The sequence below is a fragment of the chloroplast genome of Arabidopsis thaliana, assembly GCF_000001735.4.
Source record: "Arabidopsis thaliana chloroplast, complete genome".
Taxonomy (NCBI): Eukaryota; Viridiplantae; Streptophyta; class Magnoliopsida; order Brassicales; family Brassicaceae; genus Arabidopsis; species Arabidopsis thaliana.
The window spans coordinates 65,980-82,500 of record NC_000932.1 but is presented as its reverse complement, the minus strand read 5'-3'; the positions used below and the strand labels follow the sequence as shown (position 1 = coordinate 82,500).

General features: G+C 33.9%; 19 protein-coding genes and 2 non-coding genes across 22 annotated transcripts in view. All coding sequences in view use genetic code 11, as the record gives it.

The window, feature by feature from the left end:
- rpl16 (ribosomal protein L16) overlaps window positions 1-1,312 on the top strand; it is a 1,464-nt gene extending 152 nt beyond the window's left edge. Inside the window, exon 2 of the mRNA in view lies at window positions 914-1,312. Coding sequence (NP_051095.1) covers window positions 914-1,312 — 399 coding nt within the window. The remainder of the gene's footprint in view (window positions 1-913) is intronic.
- A 124-nt stretch (window positions 1,313-1,436) lies between these two features.
- On the top strand, window positions 1,437-1,805 carry rpl14 (ribosomal protein L14). Its single transcript has one exon. The coding sequence runs from the start codon at window positions 1,437-1,439 to the stop codon at window positions 1,803-1,805; it is 369 nt and encodes a 122-aa protein (NP_051094.1).
- A 223-nt stretch (window positions 1,806-2,028) lies between these two features.
- rps8 (ribosomal protein S8) lies at window positions 2,029-2,433 on the top strand. The gene has a single exon. It carries the CDS (start codon window positions 2,029-2,031, stop codon window positions 2,431-2,433), a length of 405 nt encoding a protein of 134 aa, NP_051093.1.
- Window positions 2,434-2,898: 465 nt separating this feature from the next.
- On the top strand, window positions 2,899-3,012 carry rpl36 (ribosomal protein L36). The gene has a single exon. The coding sequence runs from the start codon at window positions 2,899-2,901 to the stop codon at window positions 3,010-3,012; it is 114 nt and encodes a 37-aa protein (NP_051092.1).
- A 112-nt stretch (window positions 3,013-3,124) lies between these two features.
- Window positions 3,125-3,541, top strand: rps11 (ribosomal protein S11). The gene has a single exon. It carries the CDS (start codon window positions 3,125-3,127, stop codon window positions 3,539-3,541), a length of 417 nt encoding a protein of 138 aa, NP_051091.1.
- A 69-nt stretch (window positions 3,542-3,610) lies between these two features.
- On the top strand, window positions 3,611-4,600 carry rpoA (RNA polymerase alpha subunit). The gene has a single exon. The coding sequence runs from the start codon at window positions 3,611-3,613 to the stop codon at window positions 4,598-4,600; it is 990 nt and encodes a 329-aa protein (NP_051090.1).
- A 228-nt stretch (window positions 4,601-4,828) lies between these two features.
- Window positions 4,829-6,020, bottom strand: petD (cytochrome b6/f complex subunit IV). Its single transcript has 2 exons — window positions 6,013-6,020; window positions 4,829-5,303 (listed from the first exon to the last, which is right to left on the bottom strand). Exons 1-2 carry the CDS (start codon window positions 6,018-6,020, stop codon window positions 4,829-4,831), a joined length of 483 nt encoding a protein of 160 aa, NP_051089.1.
- A 188-nt stretch (window positions 6,021-6,208) lies between these two features.
- On the bottom strand, window positions 6,209-7,660 carry petB (cytochrome b6). Its single transcript has 2 exons — window positions 7,655-7,660; window positions 6,209-6,850 (listed from the first exon to the last, which is right to left on the bottom strand). The coding sequence occupies exons 1-2, from the start codon at window positions 7,658-7,660 to the stop codon at window positions 6,209-6,211; spliced, it is 648 nt and encodes a 215-aa protein (NP_051088.1).
- A 134-nt stretch (window positions 7,661-7,794) lies between these two features.
- psbH (photosystem II protein H) lies at window positions 7,795-8,016 on the bottom strand. The gene has a single exon. It carries the CDS (start codon window positions 8,014-8,016, stop codon window positions 7,795-7,797), a length of 222 nt encoding a protein of 73 aa, NP_051087.1.
- A 104-nt stretch (window positions 8,017-8,120) lies between these two features.
- Window positions 8,121-8,252, top strand: psbN (photosystem II protein N). The gene has a single exon. It carries the CDS (start codon window positions 8,121-8,123, stop codon window positions 8,250-8,252), a length of 132 nt encoding a protein of 43 aa, NP_051086.1.
- A 65-nt stretch (window positions 8,253-8,317) lies between these two features.
- On the bottom strand, window positions 8,318-8,419 carry psbT (photosystem II protein T). Its single transcript has one exon. It carries the CDS (start codon window positions 8,417-8,419, stop codon window positions 8,318-8,320), a length of 102 nt encoding a protein of 33 aa, NP_051085.1.
- A 184-nt stretch (window positions 8,420-8,603) lies between these two features.
- On the bottom strand, window positions 8,604-10,130 carry psbB (photosystem II 47 kDa protein). The gene has a single exon. The coding sequence runs from the start codon at window positions 10,128-10,130 to the stop codon at window positions 8,604-8,606; it is 1,527 nt and encodes a 508-aa protein (NP_051084.1).
- Window positions 10,131-10,618: 488 nt separating this feature from the next.
- Window positions 10,619-12,591, top strand: clpP (ATP-dependent Clp protease proteolytic subunit). Its single transcript has 3 exons — window positions 10,619-10,689; window positions 11,557-11,848; window positions 12,364-12,591. Exons 1-3 carry the CDS (start codon window positions 10,619-10,621, stop codon window positions 12,589-12,591), a joined length of 591 nt encoding a protein of 196 aa, NP_051083.1.
- A 185-nt stretch (window positions 12,592-12,776) lies between these two features.
- On the top strand, window positions 12,777-12,890 carry rps12 (ribosomal protein S12; one part of a trans-spliced gene, as the record gives it; the record has 2 gene entries for this part). Coding sequences NP_051038.1 and NP_051037.1 both cover window positions 12,777-12,890 — 114 coding nt within the window.
- A 745-nt stretch (window positions 12,891-13,635) lies between these two features.
- Window positions 13,636-13,989, top strand: rpl20 (ribosomal protein L20). The gene has a single exon. It carries the CDS (start codon window positions 13,636-13,638, stop codon window positions 13,987-13,989), a length of 354 nt encoding a protein of 117 aa, NP_051082.1.
- Window positions 13,990-14,278: 289 nt separating this feature from the next.
- On the bottom strand, window positions 14,279-14,584 carry rps18 (ribosomal protein S18). The gene has a single exon. The coding sequence runs from the start codon at window positions 14,582-14,584 to the stop codon at window positions 14,279-14,281; it is 306 nt and encodes a 101-aa protein (NP_051081.1).
- A 228-nt stretch (window positions 14,585-14,812) lies between these two features.
- On the bottom strand, window positions 14,813-15,013 carry rpl33 (ribosomal protein L33). The gene has a single exon. The coding sequence runs from the start codon at window positions 15,011-15,013 to the stop codon at window positions 14,813-14,815; it is 201 nt and encodes a 66-aa protein (NP_051080.1).
- A 424-nt stretch (window positions 15,014-15,437) lies between these two features.
- psaJ (photosystem I subunit IX) lies at window positions 15,438-15,572 on the bottom strand. The gene has a single exon. The coding sequence runs from the start codon at window positions 15,570-15,572 to the stop codon at window positions 15,438-15,440; it is 135 nt and encodes a 44-aa protein (NP_051079.1).
- Window positions 15,573-15,937: 365 nt separating this feature from the next.
- Window positions 15,938-16,011, top strand: trnP. Its single transcript has one exon. It is a non-coding gene; the product is annotated as a tRNA-Pro (tRNA).
- Window positions 16,012-16,198: 187 nt separating this feature from the next.
- On the top strand, window positions 16,199-16,272 carry trnW. Its single transcript has one exon. It is a non-coding gene; the product is annotated as a tRNA-Trp (tRNA).
- Window positions 16,273-16,389: 117 nt separating this feature from the next.
- On the bottom strand, window positions 16,390-16,503 carry petG (cytochrome b6/f complex subunit V). Its single transcript has one exon. The coding sequence runs from the start codon at window positions 16,501-16,503 to the stop codon at window positions 16,390-16,392; it is 114 nt and encodes a 37-aa protein (NP_051078.1).
- Between the last annotated feature and the right edge of the window lie 18 nt (window positions 16,504-16,521).

Below are 16,521 nucleotides of genomic sequence, written 5' to 3'. Positions count from 1 at the left end.
AGATATGATGGATTGATCATATTATTGTAGCAACTGAAAAAAAAAAAGAATAAAGAACTATAATTATAAGTTATGAAAGGTAATCGAAAAGTATGCGGATTCAGTGGAAGGATGAAAGAAAGAGAGAAAAAATTGAATATTAATGATATATTATTCCAATTTGGAAAGTCTATGAGGTCACTGTAAGAAAAGCAATGTAATAAAGCATCAATACAGATTCATTCAGAATAATTAGATAAATCTGTTCCGAAAACAAAAAAAATTAAGAGCCTTGAGCCAATAAAAACTAAGAAAATTGACTCAAAAACAAATAAAAAAAATGAAATTCCCGATTTCATATAAGAGCTCCATTGTAGAATTCGGGCCTAATGATTAATCAAGAAGCGATGGGAACGACGGAACCCATGAATATAGAGGATTCTATTGAAAAATAAATCTTAGTAATTCATTGGACAGGATGGCGGAATAAACCAGATTATTATCTATTCTTATTTTTATTCAGAGATCTCCTGGGATAAACAACAAACTTAATATAGATATTGAAAGAGTAAATATTCGCCGGCGAATACTTTTTTTTTAATAAAAGTAATAAAAAACAAAAATTAAAAAGATAAAAGAAAATAAGGATTTGTTAGAATATTCTAACAAAAACGACATTCGAGATGATGATATTACGTTACGTTATTTTTAAATAAATAGAATTAATCTTGGATTCCATTTCGAAAAAGACATACACAAATTTAGAAGAGATCAGATGAAATTGAATATCATGATTAATAGAATTAATCATTAACTATATCTTAATACAAGCTTTTTTAGTCCTTTTATTCGCGAGGAGCTGGATGAGAAGAAACTCTCACGTTCAGTTCTGTAGTAGAGATGGAATTTCTAATTTAGAACCATCAACTATAACCCAAAAAGAACCAGATTTCGTAAACAACATCGAGGAAGACTAAAAGGAATATCTTCTCGTGGGAATCGTATTTGTTTTGGCAGATATGCTCTTCAAACACTTGAACCCGCTTGGATCACATCTAGACAAATAGAAGCAGGGCGACGCGCAATGACACGAAATGTACGACGTGGTGGAAAAATTTGGGTACGTATATTTCCAGACAAACCAGTTACAGTAAGACCTGCGGAAACGCGTATGGGTTCTGGGAAAGGATCCCCTGAGTATTGGGTAGCTGTGGTTAAACCAGGTAAAATCCTTTATGAAATGGGTGGTGTACCCGAAAATATAGCAAGAAAAGCTATTTCAATAGCGGCATCAAAAATGCCTATAAAAACCCAATTCATTATTTCTGAATAGGAATATATAATGAAAAAACTAAATAACATTTAAGGGTAAAAAGATTATAAGTTTTCTTTTTTTGACAAACAATATTTTTTTACTTCGTCCTTTGCATTAAAAGAAGAGATACAAAAAAAATGATATGATTCAACCACAAACCTATTTGAATGTAGCAGACAACAGCGGGGCTAGAGAATTGATGTGTATTCGAATAATAGGAGCTAGTAATCGCCGATATGCTCATATTGGTGACGTTATTGTTGCTGTAATCAAAGAAGCAATACCAAATACTCCTCTAGAAAGATCAGAAGTGATTAGAGCTGTAATTGTACGTACTTGTAAAGAACTCAAACGTAACAATGGGACGATAATACGATATGATGACAATGCCGCAGTTGTCATTGATCAAGAAGGAAATCCAAAAGGAACTCGAGTTTTTGGGGCGATCCCACGGGAATTGAGACAATTAAACTTTACTAAAATAGTTTCATTAGCTCCTGAGGTATTATAAGATCTAAATATCGATAGCGATAGTTAGTATCGGATTAAAAAAACAGGTATTGAAATAAAATTAATTAATAGATTCTGTATCACGCATATACCCTTAATAATAAAATATTAAGAATTTAATTCATATATTAATATATAATTCGTCTATATCTATATATAAATAAAAGAAAAAGAACATGTTGATTATATCAAAATTATAGAACAATAAGGAATTTTAACTTATCATGGGGAAAGACACCATTGCTGATATAATAACCTCTATACGAAATGCTGACATGAATAGAAAAGGAACGGTTCGGATAGGATCGACTAACATCACGGAAAGTATTGTTAAAATCCTTTTACGAGAGGGTTTTATCGAAAACGTAAGGAAACATCGCGAAAACAACCAATATTTTTTGATTTTAACCCTAAGACATAGACGAAATAAGAAAGAATCCTACAAAACGATTTTAAATTTAAAGAGAATAAGTCGACCGGGTCTACGAATCTATTCTAACTCTCAACGAATTCCACGAATTTTAGGCGGAATAGGAATTGTAATCCTTTCGACTTCTCAAGGTATAATGACAGACCGAGAAGCTCGACTAAAAAGAATCGGCGGAGAAATTTTGTGTTATATATGGTAATCCTTCTAATATAAAAATTAGATATCTGTAACTTACAATTTGTGAAAAAAGGGGGTTGTGTAATACCACCCCTGTTCAAAAAAGTTTCGGATGTTTTACTTCGAATGAAATTAAAGAAAAAATGAATTAATAAAAGTTTTCTTTCTTAATCACTTCCGAACGGCATGGTTCGATTTTGTTTAGATACTAAAGATTTTTTTTCGTTCATGCTTCTGAAAGGATTCGACATATTTTTGTATAGGTATACCTATAGGATAAAAAGGTAAAATTTTGAGTAAGTTCTTAAGTATAAGTTAATAAGGGGACAGCCATTTTCTAGACTCCATAATAAGTATTCAAATGAGTAAGTGTTTTTTCAATTTCAACCATTCCTTTCACGAAGATACAATTCAAGATTCAAAAATATCAAGAAACCTTTTTTTCGTCCACCAATAAATATATTCACAGAATTAAGGAATAACAACTATGAAAATAAGGGCTTCCGTTCGTAAAATTTGTGAAAAGTGTCGACTAATCCGCAGGAGGGGACGAATTATAGTAATTTGTTCCAACCCGAGGCATAAACAAAGACAAGGATAATCTTACTAAAGGAACTAAAGTAAAAGAAAAGGCACTTCCAAAGAGTTGGAAAAAAGGGTCTATTTTGACCTGAAATGGATATATCCATATATTTCTTGTGAAATGAAAAAAAATGGCAAAACCTATATTAAGAATTGGTTCGCGTAAAAATACACGTAGTGGTTCACGTAAAAATGTACGTAGAATACCAAAGGGAGTTATTCATGTTCAAGCAAGTTTCAACAATACCATTGTAACCGTTACAGATGTACGGGGTCGGGTGATTTCTTGGTCCTCCGCAGGTACTTGTGGATTCCGGGGTACAAGAAGAGGAACACCCTTTGCTGCCCAAACCGCAGCAGGAAATGCTATTCGAGCAGTAGTGGATCAAGGTATGCAACGAGCTGAAGTAAGGATAAAAGGCCCTGGACTCGGAAGAGATGCGGCATTACGAGCTATTCGTAGAAGCGGTATACTTTTAAGTTTCGTACGAGATGTAACCCCTATGCCACATAATGGTTGTAGACCCCCTAAAAAAAGACGTGTATAGAACTAAAAAAAGGCTAAAAGGGTTTCAAGAGAAATAAACGATTCAACGATCTGATCAAATAAAATTACTATGGTTCGAGAGAAAGTCAAAGTATCTACTCGGACACTACAGTGGAAGTGTGTTGAATCAAAAAGAGACAGTAAGCGTCTTTATTATGGACGCTTTATTCTGTCTCCACTTATGAAAGGCCAAGCCGACACAATAGGCATTGCGATGCGAAGAGCTTTACTTGGCGAAATAGAAGGAACATGTATTACACGTGCAAAATCTGAGAACATACCACATGACTATTCTAACATAGCAGGTATTCAAGAATCAGTACATGAAATTTTAATGAATTTGAACGAGATTGTATTAAGAAGTAATCTATATGGAACGCGCAACGCGCTTATTTGTGTCCAAGGTCCTGGATATATAACTGCTCGAGACATTATTTTACCGCCCGCTGTGGAAATCATTGATAATACACAGCATATAGCTACCTTAACAGAACCAATAGATTTGTGTATTGAATTAAAAATTGAGAGGAATCGCGGATATAGTCTAAAAATGTCAAATAACTTTGAAGACAGAAGTTATCCTATCGATGCTGTATTCATGCCTGTTGAAAATGCCAATCATAGTATTCATTCTTATGGGAATGGGAATGAAAAACAAGAGATTCTTTTTCTAGAAATATGGACAAATGGAAGTTTAACTCCTAAAGAAGCACTTCATCAAGCCTCCCGGAATTTGATTAATTTATTTATTCCTTTTCTACATGTAGAAGAAGAAACGTTCTATTTAGAGAACAATCAACATCAAGTTACTTTACCCTTTTTTCCTTTTCATAATCGATTAGTTAACCTAAGAAAAAAAAAAAAAACAAAAGAACTAGCCTTTCAATATATTTTTATTGACCAATTAGAATTGCCTCCCAGAATCTACAATTGTCTCAAAAAATCCAATATACATACATTATTGGACCTTTTGAATAACAGTCAAGAAGACCTTATCAAAATTGAACATTTTCACGTAGAAGATGTAAAAAAGATATTAGACATTCTAGAAAAAAAATAGAAAAAACATTTCAAAAAAAATTGACTAAGACTAAAAAGTCAATTTGAAATTGAAATGGATTTTCAAATTTCAACGTAATTTCTATTTTCCAGTCGAACCCATTTTAATTAATTAATTAAATTAATTAGAATTAGATATGTATCTAGGGAGAATTCATTTGGAAATGACTACTCCCTAGATACCTCCCTAGATACCCACGTCGTTTATTTTACAATTGAATAAATTGAATTAAAAAAGACCTAAAGTTAGAGATTTATCAATCGGTAATGTTGCTCCAATACCTAACCACAGGGCCGCCGCGGTGCCAATCAAAAAGACGGTTGTCGCTACTGGACGACGAAATGGATTTTGAAACTTATTAACATTTTCCAAAAAGGGTACGGTTAATAATCCCGCTGGTACTGAAACCATTAAAAGAACACCCAATAATTTGTTAGGCACTGTACGAAGTATTTGAAATACAGGAAAGAAATACCATTCAGGTAATATTTCCAAAGGAGTTGCAAAAGGATCCGCAGGTTCACCAATCATTGATGGTTCTAAAACCGCTAAGCCTACGTTACAGGCAATGGTACCAAGAATAACTACTGGAAAAATATATAAAAGGTCGTTGGGCCATGCGGGTTCCCCGTAATAATTGTGACCCATACCTTTAGCTAATTTAGCTCGTAATACAGGATCATTCAAATCTGGTTTTTTTGTTATTGGGATAGGTGAATTCTTATGGATCCATCCCCCGAGGGAACCGGACATGATAATTTTTTATCATCCGGCTCGAGCAAGAATTAACCAAACTAAATGAATACATACAAAAAATATAATTTAATATGTAAAAATTAATTATCCGATTCCAAAGTTATTGCAACTAAAGATTCAAGAAATTCCATTCTTACAGGTAAATGCTCAACACCCACGTAAGCTTAAAAAGTTTATCATGATTAAGTGCTTTCTGGGTCGTCTCATACCTTATAAATTCGTCCTTAATCTCAACAATTATATCGAGATTTTTCAAATACAAAGGATTTACTTGTTACTAATGGAGTCTACCCTCTACTCTTCATTAGATCCTGTATTCACTCCGATAGTATCATAAATCGAGTCGATGCAGAGAAAATGAATGCATTTACATACTATTACTATTAATAATTATTTTCTTTTTTTTTTTTAGTCCAAAATAACTAAAAACATAATCAGGATTTTGTTCCATCCCTTAATCTACTGGATTTTACGGAGCCCACTCATCCACGACAGCGTCGGGTACGATCATAGAAAAGATTCTCTTCAAGTGAACCAGCCTATCCCCTGTATGGGGCTTACACAGTGGTTGGAACAAAGACACATTTGGTTGTGAATTCCAATGTAGCAGATAAAGTAATATTTCTGCACGGCCCGATCAATAGTTCAAGTCACACACTCCCATAATCCATTATCTCTTCATAGAATTCCCTTCAACTTTTTATGTCAAAAAAATAATAAAATATTGTGGAGTTGAAGGGAAATATCCAAATACATGTTTTATTTTTTTAATAATCCATATTTATAGCAATAAAATACTATCGTTCCTTCACCAAGTAATAAGTAAGTACAAATACCTAGAATCTATATTATTTATAAGGGACCAGAAATACCTTGCTTACGTATCATTAGGAAATGCATTAACATAAAGACGGCCGTAAGAAGAGGTAATACAAAAGTGTGTAAACTATAAAAACGAGTCAAAGTGGATTGTCCAACACTAGCACTTCCGCGTAATAATTCTACAAGAGGTGATCCTATTACCGGAATAGCGTCAGGTACACCTGTTACAATTTTGACCGCCCAATAACCAATTTGATCCCAAGGTAAAGAATAACCTGTTACACCAAAAGATGCGGTCAATACACCCAGAACCACACCAGTAACCCAAGTTAATTCGCGAGGTTTTTTAAAACCACCGGTGAGGTATACACGAAATACGTGCAGGATCATCATTAGGACCATCATACTTGCCGACCATCGATGAACTGATCGGATTAACCAACCAAAGTTAGCTTCAGTCATTATATATTGAACAGAAGCAAAAGCTTCAGTAACGGTTGGACGGTAATAAAAAGTCATAGCAAATCCCGTAGCTACTTGTACTAAAAAACAAGTAAGGGTAATTCCGCCTAGACAATAAAATATGTTGACATGCGGAGGAACATATTTACTAGTTATATCATCTGCAATCGCCTGAATCTCAAGACGTTCTTCGAACCAATCATAAACTTTATTGAGATAGGTAAACCAAGGTTACTCCCCCTCCAAGAACTGTATATGAGAATTTCATCTCGTACAGCTCAAACAAAAAAAGACCCAAATACTGATTGAAACAGATATGGAATATAAAGTTTTAAACTTGTCTCTCATTCAATATTATTTTTTATTATTTAAAGATATGAAAGAGTCAAAATGCGAAAGCTCGTCTTTGTGGTTAAATGCCAAAAAATCAAGTAAGCTCATTCGTCTTTATGTTGTGTTGATCGTTACAGGCCTCTTGAATCTTCTAGATTACCTATCTTTATTGTCTTTTTTTATTTGGTATTTGTATGGAACGGGGACAGGGATTTCTTCTTGTTTTCTTTATTATTGATAGGAATTCTCTTGTTAAGACCCTACTTAACTAATCAATTGAAACCTCAGATTCATACGAGAACCACGATAATTTAATGAAACCTTCAAAGTCCAAAGTTCACTGAGTGAGAACCATTGGATCATCACTTATTCAATAAAAAAAAAGCTATAATGACTAAAAACATAAAATACAAAGAAGCGTTTGTCCTTTGATCCAAATAAGAGTTTAAAAGCAGAAAATTTTTTTGATTTATTAAAGTTTATAAGATAGAACGGAAAGAAGTCCGGCTACGAGGTTTGAGTATTTAAGTATGAATCATAGTTCGAATACTTTGTGATCTATTTGATCTATTTCGTGCTCCAGATACTCGAATGAATATCCGACGAAGTAAAACCATCTTGATAAAGATGACAGACCCCATTCTCTGTACTATCCATAGGGTCAATTCTAACAAGTCACACACTCATATTCCGGAAATATACAATGCAGAAAAAAATTTCGCGGTCGAACTACCAAAGGAGAATAGGCTAAAATTGTTAGACCTGCATACTTTACTTTTTTGTATCGAGCTAAAAGCTAGAACTTCAAGATTCTTCTCAGTCTAATTCACTGAAATTCCATCCAGTAGAACAGAAGAATTATAAATCTCCAAAATAATAGATAGGAATACCGCAAATAGAGCCATTGCAACACCCATCAAAGGGGTCGTTCCCCATCCGGGAGCTACTTTACCATATTCGGAATTCAATGGTTTCAATAACTTCCCTACAGTAGTGCTTCTTGGACCAGATCTAGAACTATCTTCAACAGTTTGTGTAGCCATAAATCTTATTTTGTATTCATTACGATCTGTTGACTTTGTATACCATTCCGTTGTAAATAAATGATCTTAGCATAGATCCGGTGTGGTCTTTCAATTCTATAATAATGGAAACAGCAACCCTAGTCGCCATCTTTATATCTGGGTTACTTGTAAGTTTTACTGGGTATGCTCTATATACTGCCTTTGGGCAACCCTCTCAACAACTAAGAGATCCATTCGAGGAACACGGGGACTAGTTAACGTAATCAGCCTCCAAATATTTGGAGGCTGATTACGTTAATGAAGATAATGAAAAATTATTTCATTTTTTAGTTGAAATTTTAGGTGGTTCCCGAAAAAAAATAGCGAAAAAAATTATCCCTAAAGTGGATACTAAGAGAAATGTATAAACCAATGCTTCCATAAATTTGATCGTGGTTTACAATTATAGCTTTCATACCTGTTTTGTTTACGTTTTGTTTACTTGGGAGGATAAAGAAAGAAAAAGAGTCAAAGAAACGGCAGCGATTTAAATAAAGATTCCTACAGTACCCTACCTATTAAATAAAATAACAAACAGAAACTAGAAGAAAAAAAGCAATGTTGCATCAGACTGCTTGTCGTTTTGTAGTTGGATCTCCAAGTTTTTGGAATGCCCCGAATTCCACTTGAGCATCCAAATCTGGATCAATACCAGCAAAAACATCTCTGAAGAGGGTTCTAGCACCATGCCAAATGTGTCCAAAGAAGAAAAGTAGAGCAAACGAAGCATGTCCAAACGTAAACCAACCTCTTGGGCTGCTACGAAAAACACCATCAGATTTCAAAGTCGCACGATCTAATTCAAAAATCTCACCCAATTGAGCCCGTCTAGCATATTTTTTCACAGTTGCGGGATCACTATAACTCACTCCATTGAGTTCACCACCATAAAACTCAACAGTTACACCTACTTGTTCGACACTATATTTTGATTCTGCCCTTCTAAACGGGACGTCAGCTCTAACAATTCCGTCTCCGTCTACCAAAACTACCGGAAAAGTTTCAAAAAAAGTAGGCATGCGGCGTACAAAAAGTTCACGCCCTTCTTTATTTCTAAAGACGGGGTGGCCTAACCATCCAACAGCTATTCCATCCCCATTGTCCATTGAACCCGCTCGGAATAACCCCCCTTTTGCTGGATTATTACCAATATAATCATAAAAAGCTAATTTTTCAGGAATTTTCGCCCAAGCTTCTGATAAACTTTGATTTTCAGCCAGTCCAGCACTAACTCTTCGATATATTTCTTGTTGAAAGTATCCCTGATCCCATTGATAACGAGTAGGACCAAATAATTCGATGGGAGTAGTTGCAGAACCATACCACATAGTTCCAGCAACAACAAAAGCTGCAAAAAAGACAGCAGCAATACTACTGGAAAGGACGGTTTCAATATTGCCCATACGTAATCCTTTGTATAGACGTTGAGGCGGACGAACACTAAGATGGAATAGGCCCGCTAATATACCCAACGTCCCTGCTGCAATATGATGAGAGGCTATTCCTCCCGGAACAAAAGGGTCAAAACCCTCCACGCCCCACGCCGGGTTTACGGGTTGTACCTTTCCGGTTAGTCCATAAGGGTCGGATACCCATATTCCAGGACCATATAATCCTGTTACATGAAATGCGCCAAAACCGAAGCAAGCCACTCCTGAAAGAAATAAATGAATTCCAAAAATCTTGGGCAAATCCAAAGAAGGTTTTCCTGTACGTTCATCACAAAAAATTTCTAGATCCCAATATACCCAATGCCAAATAGCTGCCAAGAAGCACAAACCAGAAAACACTATATGTGCTCCGGCTACCCCTTCGTAACTCCAAAGACCCGGATTCGTTATAGTCCCCCCTGTAATATTCCAACCGCCCCAAGAATTGGTTATTCCTAAACGAGTCATGAAAGGTATAACGAACATACCTTGTCTCCACATTGGATCAAGAACGGGGTCGGAGGGATCAAAAACTGCTAATTCATATAGAGCCATCGAACCAGCCCAACCAGCAACTAGAGCAGTATGCATTATATGAACAGCAAGTAAACGACCGGGATCATTCAATACAACAGTATGAACACGATACCAAGGCAAACCCATGGAAATACCCCTTTATCAACGAAAAATAGACACTATGTAACTTTATTGCATTGGAAAAAACTATGCTACGTACCCCCCCTTTTTAGGTAATTATTTCGGAGAAAGGATTAATATTTGTTCTATTCTGTTAGTAATAATGGAACAATTCAATTCATAGAAAAAAAGGGAAGCGGATCTATTCTATATCCGATAAGTACCAATATGCAATGGGGGTTAATCCTATTTTCTATGAACCAAGATAGCTATTGTTGTTGATCATTCAGAAGCCCGTTCGTAAAAAATTTCCTTTAGTTTTATTCATTCTCTCTTACTTTACTTTTATTTTATATTTTATTTTAGCTTATTCAACTTATGTATTAAATATCATTAATTTAAATATGATTAATAAAGTAGGAAAAAAGGATAATAGTATTAAAAAACGAAACCCCAATTTTACGTTTCCACATCAAAGTGAAATAGAGAACTTCATTCTCTTTTTTTTTCATTTCATGCCTATTGGCGTTCCAAAAGTACCTTTTCGAAGTCCTGGAGAAGGAGATACATCTTGGGTTGACATATAGTGCGACTTGTCAGATATATCGGGCTATATGGGATTTCCCCATTTTCTCCCTCGATCGAGATATCCTCTGTTTCGCTCAAAAAGATTGATTGAATTATCAAAAATTTGTAACGCGAAGCGCAAAAAATAAAGTGGAATTAAATGCAGGGAGTATTTAGATTGATATTAGATTATCAAAATTTTTTTATGGTTTACGTGATCGGACTAATAAAATGAAGTATCCAGGCTCCGTTTAGCAAAAACCCAATTGATAATTAATATATAATATTTTTATAATTACTACTTCTATTATATGCAAAATTATGATAAAAACTCTATAAAAAAAATTGAAACAGGGCGATCTAAAACTGTTGCTCAAATCAAATACAAATAATATATAATATAATTCAAAATTTGTTGACTATTTGACAGAAGACAAGTGAAAGAACTGAATTGAAAAAAAAGAAGGAGTAGTAAAAAAAGACGCGGTATTTGGTTCATTTGTCCTATATGTGCAAATCAAAATCGGGCAAATTTTTCCTTTTACTCGGGGTAGAGCATAAACCTAAAAAATGGAATAAAAAAAGGAAGAAGCCCGTTCAGGAACAAGAAAAAACCATCGCCATTTCAACTGAATCTCGATGAAAAAAAAAAATATCAATGAATCAATCATTTTTTTAGAGGATTTTAATATCTAATAAAAGGCGCCAAAACTCAAAATTTCTTTTACTTTTGGGGCAAGCCCTTCCGTTATAAGTTAGAAAGAAAAACCCTCTATGAAAAAAGGGTAGGTTGGAATCAACACATTGATTTTTTCACAATTTTTATTGAACCGTATGCACCAAAAGGTGCCTGTACGGCTCCTAAGGAATAAAAAATTATCCTAATCAACCGACTTTATCGAGAAAGATTATTTTTTTTAGGCCAAGAGGTTGATACCGAAATCTCGAATCAACTTATTAGTCTTATGATATATCTCAGTATAGAAAAGGATACCAAAGATCTTTATTTGTTTATAAACTCTCCTGGTGGATGGGTAATATCTGGAATGGCTATTTATGATACTATGCAATTTGTGCGACCCGATGTACAGACAATATGCATGGGATTGGCCGCTTCAATAGCATCCTTTATCCTAGTCGGAGGAGCAATTACCAAACGTATAGCATTCCCTCACGCTTGGCGCCAATGAGTTTTTTTATTTTCGAGAAAAAAATACTATGCCTTCGCCATTTGAAATATGAATTAGTTAAGTAATAATAGCATGGCACTTCGAATTCAATATGAAATTTTTTAGATTAAAAAAAAATTCGATTATATATTGAAAGAGTAGTATGAGATAAGGAAGAGGTTTTTCAAATGATATCTTACCTATTCGGGCACATTTCAGCGTCACAAACTTTGTTTTCACACCGTAAAAAAAAAAAAAGACACTTTGGGATTGCTGAATCATCGACGAATCAAAACAATGATATATAAAGCAACGGAACCATCATAGTATTTTTTTAACTCCTACAAAAAAAAGAAGGATGGTAATTGGATGATTTAAGGAAAGGTCAAAAAAGTCAATTCCATTGTGGAGCCGTATGCAATGCACAAAAAAAGCCTGTACGGTTATTCAAATTTATCTATTTTTTTTTTTTTGTTATCCCGTCTCATTCTGCGAAATAGAAAAACCTTTTCTATTATATCATCAGGGTAATGATCCATCAACCCGCTAGTTCGTTTTATGAGGCACAAACGGGAGAATTTATCTTGGAAGCGGAAGAATTACTTAAACTTCGCGAAACCATCACAAGGGTTTATGTACAAAGAACGGGCAAACCTATATGGGTTATATCCGAAGACATGGAACGGGATGTTTTTATGTCAGCAACAGAAGCCCAAGCTCATGGAATTGTTGATCTTGTAGCGGTTCAATAAAAAATAGGAGCGATTTCATGCAAATCTACAATTTAGAATTTTATATCTTTTTAGATTAAAGGTTTAGTTTAATATTCTCTTCAATATAAAAATAAAAAAATATTGAAGAGAATCTTGAAGAGAAGTAATTCAGAATTAGCCGGTTAGAACTAATCTAAACCAGCCCATTATTTATATGATTCCGTATGCCAACCATTAAACAACTTATTAGAAATACAAGACAGCCAATCCGAAACGTCACGAAATCCCCAGCGCTTCGGGGATGCCCTCAGCGACGAGGAACATGTACTCGGGTGTATGTGCGACTCGTTTAGATCATAGACTGAGACATAAAAAGGAAATTCTTTTTGAAATATCACGGATCAGTACCTATGAATAAAATAGAATGGACGAACTCGATTCATTATTTACAAAATATAGATCGTTCATATACTCTATTGTGTCTGAAACTTATGGTTTACATTGGTGCAAATCCAATCAACTCCATTTTTTAGAAAACCCCCAATGATAACAAATGAGTATCCATTAAGCGGGGGAAATTCCATTTTTTAGAAAAAAGATTTCACTCTTGAAAGAAAAGAACGGACTAACAGGGTAAATGACCTAATCAATTTTCAAAATGAAATACCGTTACTGTATAAAGGGGATCTCATTGTGAAAGACCTATTACTGGAATATTCATGGGGTAGAGCCAAAGAATGTGAATTGTACAAGTTACCAATAGTATTGATTAATTAAAAGAAGGAGCTCCGGTGTATAGAGAGGACCTCACCGTTTTAGAAGTAACCATAGAAACGATGGAACCCACTATTTATCCAATTCTATTTACTACGTTTTGTAGTTATTCTATTTTTTTATATCAAGGCCTTTCAAAGTAAAGGAAAATACCTAGCAAAAAATAGTGGTGGGGAAGGTTAGAGTAGCAAAAGCCATTGGAATTTTTTTTATACATTGGAATAATTCGTTTGGTTATTAATAGACTAGTAAAGGGGAAAAGAATAACTAAAAAAAGAATTAGTTATTCATCAAAGTTTGATTTATTCAATGACTAGAATTAAACGCGGATATATAGCTCGGAGGCGTAGAACAAAACTTCGTTTATTTGCATCAAGCTTTCGAGGGGCTCATTCACGGCTTACACGAACTATGACTCAACAGAGAATAAGAGCTTTAGTTTCGGCTCATCGGGATAGGGGTAAAAGAAAAAGAGATTTTCGCCGTTTATGGATCACTCGAATAAATGCCGTAATTCACGAAATGGGGGTATTCTATAGTTATAATGAATTCATACACAATCTATACAAGAAGCAATTACTTCTTAATCGGAAAATACTTGCACAAATAGCTCTATTAAATAGGAGTTGTCTTTATACAATTTCGAATGACATAAAAAAATAAGGGGATTGGAAGAAATCCACGAAAATATTTGAAATAGAGTTCTAAGGAGAATGAGCTCGGGGAAGGTAGAGTAGAAATTAGTATTAAAAAAAAAGTCGTCAAAACAAAACGAGAGTATATAGTTTCGAAAAAACGAGTTATGCTTTTCGACGATTCTTTTCTTTTTTTTTTTATAATAGACACAGACGTAACAATCAAATTTTTATTCTTGATTGGATTTTTTGAACAAAACATTAATCTCTTTTTTAATTCCTTCAGATTGGAATTGTTATTCAATTGAAAAATAAGTCTATTTTTTTCTGGTTCTAAGACTAGTAGTTCTAGGAGTCGACTCACTTCTTTCAAATTGTTTCTGATTATTAAGAAAAGGTAACAAAGATAAAATACGAGCTTGTTTTATAGCAATAGTGATTAATCGTTGTTGTTTTAAAGTCACTCTATTCACCCGTCTAGATAATATTTTTCCTTGTTCACTAATAAATCGACTAATTAAACTCATGTTTCTATAATCAATTCGATCCCCCGATTGGATCGGGGGCAAACGCCTACGAAAAGATCGCTTGGATTTAGTAAAAAGTCGCTTAGATTTATTCATAATTTTTATTTTTATTCCTTATCTCTAAAATCCTATTTTGATCGGATCAAAATAAAAACGATTTCTATTTCTATATAGGATAGAATTTCTATATAGAATTAAGAATATCGGATTAGATTTCTTTCTATTGATTTATTTGTTTATATTTATATATATGTAATAATATATAGATACTAGCATTATTCCTGTTCTTAAAATAAAAGTTGACATACAAGCACTCAATTTGATCTATTTCTTGATTTCCCCGTGAATTGTATGTTTATAACAATAGGGACAGAATTTTCTCAATTCCAATCGACTAGGGGTGTTATGCCGATTCTTTTGAGTAATATATCTGGAAATTCCCGCGGCTTCTTTCTTAATATCATTTCGAACACAACTGGTACATTCCAAAATAATTGTTACTCGAACATCTTTACCCTTGGCCATGAAACCTCCTTTGGATTTATGATTCACCTCAATCTTCTATTTTAATTTTAGGATCCAGAAAGAACAAGAACAAAAAAAATAGAAGCTGTTAACTAAAAAAAATTCTGAAATATTTCGTTACAATTAATATTTTATTTATTAGTAATTAAATAAAAAAAATAAGTAATACAATGATTTATGATTTTGTGAAAACTATATTTAAAATCTTTGTACAGTAGTTTTTTTAAGTATCTGATAGGTTCCCTAGCAACACTTTTTTTCGTTCTATTACTAATTTCATTGGATCCTGAACCCTCGTTTTTATGACCTTTCCCCCCCCCCCCCACCTTTTCTAATTTATTCTACTAATTAGAAAAGGTGGGGGGGTTAGTCCCCGATTGTTGATTGTATCTCTAAATTTTTCACCCCTTTCTGATGTTAATAACTAGAATGAAAAAAAGGGAAATGTTAATGCATCTGGAAATAAACGATTAATCTCTATTAATAAACCTGCTAACGAACCGAACCATAGAGTACTTAGTACCGGTGCTACGGAAAGATATGTTTTTAGATCTCGCATTAGAAATCCTCCTTCTTTCTTCTTTATTGTATTACATTATATATAGTAATATATATAATTACAGATGTACATGTAATTAAGAAGTTCTTGTATTTGTATATGTAACTTCCGTCCCCCCGCTTTCAAAATTAGAATTTTAATATTGTCGACTAGAACGATCTTATCGATTCCATTTGAAAACGTAAAGGCCTATTTATGTAAAATTGAGAGAATAAAAAAAAAAAAAAAAGTAAATTTTTTAATTATATCTTTGTTATCTGATATGAGAAAAAAAGAAGAAATGAATTTGATATACCAATAAAAAAGAAGGAGGATGTGGAAAACAAGACAGGAATTCTCTACAATGACACTGTAAACCTATTGAAAGGGATGTAGCGCAGCTTGGTAGCGCGTTTGTTTTGGGTACAAAATGTCACGGGTTCAAATCCTGTCATCCCTACCTATTACTGCTCAGAAGAGCAGTAACGAGGTATCTATTTTGATCAATTTTTTTTATCGGACATACATTTAATTCTGAAATTTATGATATACTATGTATGATATAGTATATACGTACAAAATCGAGTCGGGTTAAAGAATGCCCTCTTTCTAGCCTTTTCGTTTTTTAGAAAAAAAAAAAAAGAAAAACGCTCTTAGTTCAGTTCGGTAGAACGTGGGTCTCCAAAACCCAATGTCGTAGGTTCAAATCCTACAGAGCGTGATTTCATAGATTGTATCAAAATTCCACTGTTCACAAATTACTGAGCAGCAGTCTGAATTAGACCTCCCGCATAGGAAAGCAAGAAGGAGGTTAGTAAAAAAACGAGATGTTAATTAATTAAAAGTCCAACTGATCACCACGTCTGTATTGTAAATAAGCAGTTACGAATAATCCAGCCAAAGTAATAGGAATTAGACCTAAGACGATTCCAAATAAAAAAACTTCAATCATTTGAATTTTCTTTTGTTT